At 48.0% G+C, this 12,274-nt stretch overlaps 2 protein-coding genes across 2 annotated transcripts; both read right to left on the bottom strand.

Annotated features, from left to right (window-relative positions):
- Nucleotides 1-437: 437 nt before the first annotated feature.
- Nucleotides 438-2,259, bottom strand: LOC109762992 (uncharacterized). Its single transcript, XM_020321866.3, has one exon. It carries the CDS (start codon nt 1,428-1,430, stop codon nt 588-590), a length of 843 nt encoding a protein of 280 aa, XP_020177455.2. The 5' UTR covers nt 1,431-2,259; the 3' UTR covers nt 438-587.
- Nucleotides 2,260-2,395: 136 nt separating this feature from the next.
- On the bottom strand, nt 2,396-7,312 carry LOC109762976 (rho GTPase-activating protein 4). Its single transcript, XM_020321852.4, has 5 exons — nt 6,254-7,312; nt 4,055-4,175; nt 3,824-3,943; nt 3,240-3,470; nt 2,396-3,164 (listed from the first exon to the last, which is right to left on the bottom strand). The coding sequence occupies exons 1-5, from the start codon at nt 6,670-6,672 to the stop codon at nt 2,598-2,600; spliced, it is 1,458 nt and encodes a 485-aa protein (XP_020177441.1). The 5' UTR covers nt 6,673-7,312; the 3' UTR covers nt 2,396-2,597.
- Nucleotides 7,313-12,274: the final 4,962 nt, after the last annotated feature.

Raw genomic sequence — 12,274 nt, 5'->3', positions numbered from 1 at the left:
ATGCGTGGGCATATTTGCTTCGTACCACACGCGCGGAGTGAGGATGAATAGTACTTGTTGGGCATGTGGCACGAATTAGCTACGCCCACACGTGTGGGCAATTCTACCGTTCGCCGACACACAGCCCGTGTGGGCTGCCCCCTGCTCATGCCACACATGGTGTGTGGGCAAATGCCTATTATGCCACACGTGTGGTGGATATCGGCGTCCTAAATATAAGTCTTTTTATAAATTTTAATACAGATGGTAGACATATTTTCACTCATTTTGCTTTGTATGTACTCCTGTTGCAAAAAAAAGACTTACTACAATCCATCAGTAGTATTGTATTAAAGTATATTTTAGAGTATATACGAAGTTTATATTTTGCTTCATATTTTAGTGTATAGACATATTTTGCTTCGTATGTACTACTCTGATATATATTTTTAGAGTAATTTATATTGGAATCTCTAAAAATATTTATATTTAGAAAAGGAACAAGAGGCAGTATATGAGTAGTAGTTGCTGCAGCTTGTCATCAGCTTCGGATTCTGCAGGTTGAAGCAAACTTGCATGGCGAATTACTACAACCCATTCATAATTAACTAAGCGCAGGCGTCGAGGCATGCATTGTTGGCTTCGCGGTCGTCATCTTCTTGATCCCCCAACTCCAGCTCCTCCTCGTCGGCGGCGGCGGGGTTGGCGAACCGGAGCCTGAGCCGGCCGCCCTCGCGGGACGCCTGCAGCAGCTCCTTCCCGGGGATCACCACCTGCGTCAGCACGAACCGCCCATCCGCGCGGAACGTCCGGAAGCACACGCACGGCTTCCCGCCGCGCCCAATCGACCGTATCGGCGGCGGGAACGACGGCGGGGACTCCCCCAGCCCTGGTTCCGCCGCGGCGGCGGCGTCTCTCAGCGTTGCCTCCTCCCTCTCCCTCCCGCGGAGGGCGGCGGCCGCGTCGGCGCCGTCGTCCCTGACCATGTCGTCCGAGTCCACCGTGCTCTCGGACCCGAGCCCCTCCGTGCACAGCAGCAGCGACGCCGAGCTCTTCTTCAGGCAGAAGCTCGCGCTCCTCCTGACGCCGCCGGGGGCGGCCGCGGCGCCCGCGGGCTTCGGCCTGAGGAGCGCGTCCAGCGACGAGTCGTCCTTGCTCTTCTCGGCCTGACTAGCGACGTCGAGCCACGACGCCGCCGTAGCGCGTGCGTCAGGGAGTGGCACCCGTGGCAGGACGGGTCGGGCGGCGGCGCCGTCGGGCTTCTCGTGGAAGTGGAGCTCACCGAAGATCTCCGTGAAGGACGCCGGGTCCACGGCCGGCAGCAGCTTCTTGTGGTGGGCGTGGTTGTTGCAGGCCGACAGCACCTCCAGCAGCGTGGGGTTCTCCGGCAACGGCTTCTCGAACAGCCGCCGCAGCGCGCCGTCCCCCACCGCCGTCGCCATGTGCGCCATCCAACAAGCAGCTCTCCTCAGTCAGTCAGACGTAATAAAAAGGCTGCAGTATTTTTTTGTGACCGTCGAATTTTGCTCAAGTAATCTCCGAGGAAGAGAGGTATATATAGCGAGGGAAAAGGAGAGGCCAGGAAAGGCGGATGCTTTTATGTGGCTGTCGAATCAGAATTCGGAAATTTGTTTCTTGTTTTTCTTTTGGCCTTTCATTTCACAAGTTGAGCTGGTATATACTCCTACTGCAACTTGGGAGGAGGAAATGGAAATGTGCATCTTGCACAGTTGTCACTGTTCTTCAGCACTGGCCTGCACAACATGTGATGGAAATCTGCAGGCAGAGCTAATGCAGCATTGCATTTGCAGCTCGCACAAATTTGATGGTGATCTTGCCCTAGCATCACCGAATTCCTGATAAGGTTGGCATTCCTGTTGGTGAATGAATTACGGCTCCAACTGGCGCAGGAACGGGTCGAATTCGCACATTCCGCGACGGTTAAAACTTAAAAACCCTGGGAGAAAATGGGACGATTTTCTCCGACCGGTGATGCCGATGCACTTGTCACTGAGGACCGCATTGGTGTCAAGTGCTCCTGGAGACAGGAATCTGTTCCATTCCTAGCTGAACAGGCAGAAAGCTAGCCGTTCAATTCCTCTCCCAGTGAGTTCTTGTTTCAGAAATTTCATTTTCTCCGTGAAAACTGGAAAAGAGTTGATGGTGGATTCGATGAACGAAAAGGAACAAAGTAGAAAAGGTTAGAATAACTTATTTTTCTGAAAATCTCAGGACAGATTCAGCAAACGAAAAGAATGAAGGGCGGGAGGCAGAATAAAGCTATCTGATGCGATGAGGGGACATCGTGCATACAGCACACCATGGTTGAGGCCTCACTTCAGAAAGGTCAGGATGAGAATAACACATGTTCAGGACGTCCAGAAACTTCCGGGTCCAGGGAGTGAAGAAATGCATGTACAAAGGAAGCAAAGGCCACAAATTTACTCATAAGCAAGATACATATAAGTTAGTGAAGGCAGGGGGGGATGAGCCTCAAAACAACATGATGATGATCCAAACACGAAATGATAAGCGCGTCGAAAATTCAAAATGTGCAAGGAAACAACACTGGGTCAGTCATCTATTACACAACAACAAAGGCGGTCGCGCCGGGGTTTCTACCTCCAAGCTTCGATCCGTTCGACCTTGGAGTTTATCCGGCTCACGATGCTCGCGCCCCTTGATTTCTCGGCTGGAGGAGCGGCGGGCGTTCCGCACTGCCGCTTGCCCTTTCTAGTCCTCCTGCTATTCAGGCCTCGGTTCCCTCTGCTCGGAAGTAAGTTGGCAGCTGTAGCACAGGAAGCATCAGCAATGGCAGACGAAGCGACAAGAGCAGGCTGCGAGCAACTAGCGGACCCCTCCACGCTCGACCGGACATCACTTCTTTGGACAATGGAAGCTACGGAATCGCCTTCCACAGGAGGCTTGTCTTCAGCACTGTGTGTAGGACTGTACACAAGAGGCTCCTCGCTGACAAAAGAGGGGCGCCCAGATGTTTCTTCAGGTTGAGGATTAACGGGGAGACTGGGGTTCTGATGGCCATTTTCATCAGATGGGTCCTTCTGTGGCAAAGAGGCATCTTCCAGGTTGGAATCTTCTCTATCCTTGAGAGTCTTCTGTATTAGCATCTTGAGGAAATTCATCACTTGCACCGCGTACATCAGTGCAGTCAAAGGGTCTGCCATCTGAGTTACATGTGCGCAAGAGTTAGTATCCACCTAAATGATTGTTGCTAGTTTGCTGTTAGGACAACGCGTTACCTGGGTCATATTTGGAGCGAAAACCATAGCAACATTGCGATCGCTCATCTTGTTTATCTGTTCTTCTTGGACAACATCAGCCATCAAATTAACAGCCCAGTCAAGTAAGGCTGCTTCAGTTGGTGGAAGGCATTTGGCAACCCGAGCACAGTCCTCTTCAGATTGGCATTGCATCACCTGTTCAGGTGGGATAGAATCCAGCACCCCACTCGGCAGTTCCCTAAACCAGGCCTGAACAATTGAAAATATATGCAATGAGTATAACTTTTGTCATCAAGAGTACTGTTTGCAAAACAAAGTTGACTAACTCAAGGACATAAAATTGTGGCGTCAAACCAGTTAATAACACAACATAACTGCACTGAAAAGCAGCATTAGATTCTGCAACAGAAATTTGTTGGACAGAAGAGTCATAACTTTGGTTTCCCTTTGAAAAAGAAGACTGGTTTCCACTAGAAAGAAACTCTGGACTGACAAGTGTTGAGATAGAATCCGGCTATTGAAGATAAGCATAATCAATAATAAATATGTGAGTGCTGCTGTCAACGGAATGGCATAAAGCTACATGACAGAAGAAAGCTTACTTTGATTAGACCCGCCAAACAGTGAACATCAATGCCATCCGGCACAGTTCCACTATTTAAGTGATCTCTCACAAACTCTTCCTGGCTATTCTCCGCATTTATACGAAAAATACCTTCTGCCTGCAAAGTAAAAAACAAAACAACATGACTGCAGTCAGCACTCAGGAAAAGCTACAGGATGCTTAAAAAAATAAGCAAGTTACAGTTAATTAAAATGCTAAAACGTCATACCCGAAGACCTCCTTGCTCATACAGACGTCTTTGCATCATCAAGAGAATCGTCGGAACACTGTTTCCTCTGGAATCATATGAACACTGCATCGATTGTGTTGAAACGCCGAAGACACTAGCACTGCATTTGAAGTTTGAATCAGCTGAAGAACACCAACAGCACAAGGAAACATGAACTGGAACTAATCATAAACAAAGCTCTAAAATACACCTTACATGTAGAAGTAAAGATCACATAGTCACTTAGGTCAAGGCATATTTCAGTTTTTTTGTTTTGAAGACAAGTCAAGGCATCTTTTGAAGGAGCATATTTCAGCAATTAAGATGGTCTGTAAGAACATTGATGAATTCTCCCAAGTTATGCGGGAACTCTACATATCGTTGCATGCTTAAAAAATTGGCATCACCATAAAGATGTGGGCATATTTCACATTATTATTAAGTGCCGGTTTCCTAACTCAAGTGTGTAAGCAATCCAGGAAATAGTTTTCTATTTTCTTTCAAGATCTTTGCACACTCCAGAAGTTTCCCGATTATTGAATGAGCACAACTCATATGCACCAGTTTTGTTGATTGCAAATTTGCAATCCAGTTTGAACATGGGTTCTAGGTGTTTGTGCCACTTTATCTTCTTTTCGAGGCAAAATGATTCCATCCTTGTACAGAGAACCATTTAGCTTATTCTTTTTAGATTGCCTAGAAATAATAACCACACCCTGGAATTCCCAAGACAAAACAATATACAATATAATACCTACGTGTGTTTATTCTTTCTGCTCTTTTTCTAGTATAACCTCGAGAGGACCACAAAGAAAAAAAAGTTATTCAAGCCACTAAAGTCTGCAAAACACAACAAACAGATGCAGACAAATGATAATGAGCAAGGTGACGGAATAATCTAATCAAGACAAAATATGTCCATTCTCCATTGTAAATCACGAAATTCCCAACAGTTCTTCTTTTGATCTTCCAACATGACTTAGCGTTTAATAATCTACTTCTTGATATTCCCAGGTCAATCAACTGAATTCCTACAAGTATACAGTGTTCCTTAAAAGGGGTCATTAGTGTGCCATGTAATGCGCGTGCAACTGTGCATACAAAAGGAGCATGGACTAAAACAATAAAGAGCGGCGATGCAGTAATACAGGCACCATCGAGTACGTCTTGCACTGAATGAAAAATACCTTAGTAGTTTAATATTTGTATAGCAAGCATAAGCACTCCTACCAAACAAAGGAAGATGCGATACAGCTGAGCTGATCCAACAAGAAGTTAGACTTAATAAATGGCATGAGTGTGCCAACTAAGTACTACTACCTTTTCATTTTTCGGAACCAATTAAAACAATACACTTTACAACACATGGATGTTCGGCAAAAAATGCTTATTTGGTGGGTTTGCTTACAAGTCAAAACATGATTCGAGTTGATGGGAACACTAAAGCAACATGGCTGCTGTAACTAAATGTAGAAGCTTTGTGATTTCAAATTTAATAGTATTTTCTGTTTTTTCTCTACTTACAACTAATGAAGATTCCGTTGCAAGTGTTCTGTTCCATTTCCAGCCTCATTAAAGTTATGGGTATTAATTTCTTCTTTCTTGATTTTATGAGTAACCAGTTACAGAAAAGCAATGTAACTCTGCCCATAACAGGCATGGAGGGCCATGATTGGCCAATTATTAATGAAACATGGGGAAAACTCAGCACAAACTATTTCTGGACAGAGTGGTGGTCCAAAGCGTGCCCATCATCATAATTCATAAACGGTTTATCTACCATAGATCAACTCCAGCTCAGGCAGCCAAGTACCAGCAAAGAGGGGAAGAAGTCTACGGAGGCACCTAACCCGGTTGTGTGCGTTGGCCTCATATTAATATACACATGACTGAAATGAAATATAAATTCCACCTGAATTTATCTGTCTACCAAGCTTCTGACCAAAGCACACAGAGATTGCAATTCCAACCAAAGTACCATATGTTTATCCCGATTAAAACCACGACAAAAATAGGCAAACAGTACTAGCATCAAAATGTTGAAATGTTGAAAAGTGAAAGCTAGTTCAGAAATAACAGTGGGAACTGGATGATACTGAATATGCAGAAACATTTTGAGTTCAGAAACACAAGCATGTTTTCGAAGCTTGTGAACCGGCTGATGAAGGAACATGAGAAGAGACAGAGAGAGCGACGGACCTGGCACTGGGAGCGCGGCGGGGCACCTCGGGCTCGAACTCGACGGGGAGGCCGAGGAATCCATGGAACCTGTCGAAGGTGACGTGCGCCACGTGCTGCACATCCGTGGGCAGCCCTATCTCCATCCCGCCCTGGCCTTCGCCGCCGTCCTCGGCTCTGCACCGGAGCAACGACTTCCGCAGCAGCTCGAGAAGCAGCGCCAAGAAGGACCAGCGCTCCTCCTCCTCTTCCTCCTCCTGCAACCCTCCGGCCTGTCGCTCCGCGGATCCTGCAGGGCTCTGGGCGCTGCTGCTGGTGCCTCTCTGGAGCACGTCGCTGTCGGCTAAATAGCGCAGGGAGGTGGAAGAGGAGGAGGAGGAGCCGCGGCTTGCGGGCGAAGCGAGGTTGGTCGGGCCCCGGAACAGCGCCACCTCCGTCATTGCTTCCGCCCCTTTTCCGCCCGAGCTCCCCTTCTTCTTCTCGGGGAATTATTACGGTGCAGCCAGTAATCTGGTGCGGCGTAGGGCCGATTTGGCCCGAAGGTGCGAGCTTTCTTGGGATTTCCTTCCTTGTTCCTGGGTGGTGGCGGTGGTGGTGGTGGTGGAGTGGGCCAAATGCCTGGGATGATTGGATCCTGGTAGTGGAGTTCTTGGTGGCGGGACGTTAATTTAGGATTGATTTCTGCTCCGGTGGCTCTCCATTGGAGATTGCTGGGACGGGGAGGGGACGGGATTTGGGTGCTGCATGCGGCCGCGTGGTCCAAATCCACAGCGGGGCCGGGCGGAATGGAACGGGTATTCTAATCTGGGTTGCGCGGGGGACAAAAATGAGGAAAAGAATCCAAGTGGATCTGTGATTAGGGAGGGTTTCTTGCTGTGGTGGTGCGTTGGGTGGGTAATGGTGGATAGGATTTGTGTGGAGGTGGAGTTGGAGTTGGATTGAAGGGAGGGTCAGGCCGGGGTCGACGACGACGGAGATGATGATGATGATGATGATGTGAATGTGATCATCAGCATCCTTGGTCTCCTCCTGCCTTCACGCGTGCGGTGCGGTTCTTCTCTTCTTTCTACTACTAAGCGTGCCATCCAAGAGAGAGACGAGAGCTAAATTAACCCGAGAGTAATGATGTGATGTGATGTGGCCATGAGCAAATTAACTAACTACTCCTAGTGTACTTGATTCATTCGACTGACTGTACTGTTTGGTTGGTACCGTGCTCCCTTTTCGACCAAGACTATCGCTTTTCGTTGCCAGCACTTTTAGGACTATACTTCGTAGATTTTCGTGCGGGTGGTGCCTTTTGGCAGGTTTGGTATTCACACGTTGAATTGAAGGAACGACCGTGTGTAAGTCGAATGATTTTTTTTGTAAGACACTTTTTCTAGCCGTTAGATTTTCATCCAACAGGCATGATCACAATGTCACTGTTCATCTTCTTCCTCCTATGCCACCGGCCAGCCCAGCCCTAACAGCCGGGTTCCACCGCCCGTAGACCCCCCAACCACCACCACACCTGATCCAATGATGACAGCCTCCCCCCCCCCCCCCTCGGTGTGCTTGCACCCACACTTGTCAACCTGCTTCCTCGGCTCCGACTGTGGCGCCGCTACTCGTTGCCGCTCACAGCGTTGTCCCTCATCTCCGACGAGGTCCTGGCTCGGTTTCGCTGTTGATATCGCAAGTCATTATCGCTCGCCAAATTTTTCGTCTTGTGCTCTGTGCGACTTCCTTCTTCCTTCGCAGGCAAAATCGACTTACACCTAAAAATATCAATCAACTTACATATAACCCACACGTGAATTGAATTGAGATGTACACAATGTAGTCCCGCATAAAAACTCCGCATGAAAAACAAACGTTGCTTCATGCCACTTTCATGGATTGTTTATGGGAAAAGCTTACACTCACCCATTGAAAACACGTCGTGGGGTGCCTCCTCCGACTGGCACGTGTCCTACCCCATGTCCTTATCTTTATCTCGAAACGTCTCGGAGCCACTAGTCTTCCTCCCCGCGAGTAAATCCCCTTTGTGCCACTCTCAACTCCACAAAGTAGCACAATGTAGCACACCTTCTTCAATCCCACAAGCTGTTGTCGCAAGCAGGGGCTTCCCCGTGCAAGCCAAGGACGCATCGTCCGGGATATGTTGCTCCAAGGGGAGACGATTTACTACAAGTCGACTATGATGTCGCAAGCTGGTGATGCTTAGCGCAAGGGAATCATCGCGACCCAACTGATGTTGTGTGGGGACGAAAGCAACGTCCCGTTGCTGCGACGACGTTGCACGACAATGGCAAACATGATGGTGGCAACACAAGCAAAACCTTCGGGCACAACGTGGATATCTTGCAGACCTCCCTTTTCAACATGGCTCATGTTGGGAAACACCGTGCAAATCTTCAAGCATAATATGACCCATATGTTGCAAAACCCCAAGCGCAACCTGATCCATGTTGCAAATCTCGTGAGCTGGATCAGACAGCTATCCCGTGATGGATCCAACGGCTCACGACTCGGCTGATCTTTTGAAAAGATTAGCGACCGATGCGTACCGTCGACGCCTTGCCTGTCGGGGTATGAGGTGACATTGAGCCGACGTGTAGCATCAACGCCCTACGTGTTGATGGGGTATAAGGTGACAACGACAGATGGCTGTGATAAGGCGGCCAAAGAGCTGTCTAAGTGTCCATGAAAAAGCAATATCAAGTAGAAACACTGGTGCAAAAGGATGGGCTAGTTCATCGCTCTTTGACAGGACGCGTGATACTTGCGTCATCGCACTGCATGTGCAAGCAAAGGGCCTAGAGTTGTTCAGACTTTCAAGTGTATACAGCCATACGTACCTGCAACATTAGGTGTCATGTGTAGCGTGTCATCACTAATAGAGTGTAGCTTAGATGTTATATTCCTTGTGGTGCAATCAGCACACCACGGTCCAGGCTCTAGACTTGGCATTGTCGCTCCTATTTTTTTGGATTTATTTCAATCTTTCCGACATGTTCGTACAATGGGAGGAGACCTTTCGTCGACTACAAGGCGTTTATGATGACTTCGTCAATCTTTTTTTTGAATTATTTGGATTGCTTACCACATGTGTCACATGATGACTTTGTCAATCTTAAGATATTGTGTCGGCGGAATATCAAGGTGCTCATAAGGGATAGGGTGTGCGTGTGTGTGCGCATTCATAGATATGGGTGCATATGTGTGTGTGAGAGCATATGTGATTATAGTGTGTTAAAAAATATGTACCATATCGTCATAGTTATCAGAATCATTTCTGTTAATAAGCGGCCCGCTTCTCTCCAGCTTAAATCAAGGTGAGTTATACAACTGTGTGACAAAGTATAGACTTCAAACCTATCCTGGTGGCACACGATTATATTATTTTTCTAGTTTGATTGGCCGGCCGCACAAAATGTAGTTGCTTATTTTGGTAATACTTTTTAATATGTTAATTTGTTCGTGTGGCATTTTTTTCATGTTACTACCTTTTGTTAGATCAAAATATCGGCTAACTGGTACATATAATTAGTCATGCTTTGGTCGACGATGGTGTTTCCTCTGATGGGAAAATATTATATATACTTTTTTGAATAAAAGTGTATTCATCTTTGACTATTTATCATGATTGTAAACATTCATTGAAGAAACTTTCGGAAAAATGAAATCAGTGCTATAAAAAAGCAAACTTTTAGCACTAAACTTGTCTTCACACCTTCGTAGTCTAGGTTTTAGGTTGTTCATCATTTAGCTTCGGCGGCGGCAATGGCAGCGCTGAATAAAAATTCTTCAGATCCTTCCCCGACGAGGTGATCGGTCCTATGGTTGGGGATGGATTTAGAAACCAGTCTGTTCAAGTAAGGATGGCGTGGCAGCGGCGTCATCCTCGTGGTTGACCTATGTCCTCTGCCGTTCCGACGGTGCTTGCTCCAACACCGACACGGAGCTTGGGAGGTAGTCCAGGAGTGGATGCAGAGTGTGGTCTGCATCGACGACATCTGGAAGATGGTGGATCATGTGCTGGTTTTGTGGTCCATGGATTAATTGCAGGTATGGTTTCCTCCTTCGACATCTTAGTCATGCGGGGTGTCAGATATGGAGTTTGATGGTGTGTCCGGAGTGTTGCCCCGATCTGATTCGTTCAACGACAATGCTTTCATCTTTGACGAGCCACCTTGGACGTCCGCAAACCTGCATATCAGCGATGAAGCCGTGTCGAGCTCGGAGAAAAGGTTATCCTTCATTTTTTTTCTTTGGTGACTGTTGTGGTGGCGCCAGAGGCGGGTGACGGGCGTTGGTGTCAAGCTCAGGGGATTCTTCGGTCTTTATTGTAATTTTCTTTCTTGGCTGGTGCTCTTCTATGCAAAGGCAATCGTTCTATTGTCTTTTCAATTTTATCAGGTCAGTTTGTATGTGACTTGTAATATGATGCTTATGATATAAATGAGACATGTATTATCATGAAAAAAAATATAGACTTCAAACTGCATGACCCAAAGGCATCTTGTTACTTTCGACTCTAGCTATATAAGAGCAACTATAATATAGTCATTATATTGGCAAGCTTCAGAGATCGCAACCTTCACCGCTACATAATAGTATGGAGGCTGTTGAGGTGGCACACAAACTTAGAGCCGTCATATTGCGCCCTTCTTTTTTCCCATTTTTGTTGTTGTGTCAGTTAATAGGCATACACTCAATTGGAGGGATTGTATATTTAAATTGACTAAACATTGCATTTAAATGTTATTACATAGGGGGAGAAAGTCGATTGGGGACATTTGCATATTACGGGTGTACAAAATTAACCCCACAGTGATGGTGAATGCTATGCACGGGGCACATGCATATATGGGAGTTGGCTCGAAGTCTAAGCGTGGCGTTGTGATGGTCCGACGCGGTTCACACGAAACCGCTACATGTAGGGGACAAGCACGACATGAACGATGCGACCACGGTCCCTAGAGTGGCAGAATTGAGCGACCTCATCTTCATCCCATTTTCGCCACATGCACTCGTCGAGCGGCGTCAGCTTGATCAGCGAAGACATGGTCCAAGATGGCACAATGCAACTCAGCAAATATCACTGTATCCTCTCACGGCCGCGTCGCCCCCGTGGGCGACCGGCCCCGTCCCCAACCTCTCCCCCTTAAGTCCTCCCTCGACCCTCCCTTTCCACTGCTGGGCCTGGCCCGGGCAGCATCGCTGGCGGCGACCCCTGGCCTTTCCCCTCTTGGTGACGCACCAACACGGGGGGCGCGCGGATCTGAGGGGTGCTCCTAGGCGGCGGCGCGAGCTTGGCCCAGATCTAGGCCCCTTTGTGCCCCATCTGGGCCTGGGTAGGGCGGCGGCGGGGCGTGTCGTCGGCGTGGCTCCCGGGAAGCGGAGATGTTGTGTAGTGGTTGGCGGCGCTGGCGCCGGTGTGCTGCAGCGTGGCGGTCGGGGCTTTGTAGGCCCAATATGGGCCTAGTCGGGCCCGAGTGGCCTGGTATGCCCCTGCTGCTGCGTCCTTCCGGCTACCACAACGGTGCTAAAGGCACTAGCCTTCCACGCGACGGCGGTTAAGGTGGTTCCCTCCCTCGCGGCTCCGGTGCTGCCGCCCCCACTTCCTGGCACTCCTCTCTCCGTCCTCTAGGCCTCACGATGGTGATCTTAGTGAGGCGGCGTGGATGGCATCAGACCGTGGTGGTGCATGCTGGTGGGAGGCAAGTTGGTTGGTTGGCTCCAGATCGATTATGTAGTGGTGTTTGGGGTGATGGAGAAATCCCTGCTGGTGAAGGAAATATGCCCTAGAGGCAATAATAAAGTTGTTATTATACTTCCTTATATCATGATAAATGTTTATTATTCATGCTAGAATTGTATTAACCGGAAACTTAGTGCATATGTGAATACATAGACAAACAGAGTGTCCCTAGTATGCCTCTACTAGACTAGCTCGTTAATCAAAGATGGTTAAGTTACCTAGCCGTAGACATGTGTTGTCATTTGATGAACGGGATCACATCATTAGAGAATGATGTGATGGACAAGACCCAC

Source organism: Aegilops tauschii, chromosome 4, assembly GCF_002575655.3.
Source record: "Aegilops tauschii subsp. strangulata cultivar AL8/78 chromosome 4, Aet v6.0, whole genome shotgun sequence".
Classification (NCBI taxonomy): Eukaryota; Viridiplantae; Streptophyta; class Magnoliopsida; order Poales; family Poaceae; genus Aegilops; species Aegilops tauschii.
Note: the sequence above shows the minus strand (reverse complement) of the source record. Positions and strands in the feature narration are given on the sequence as shown.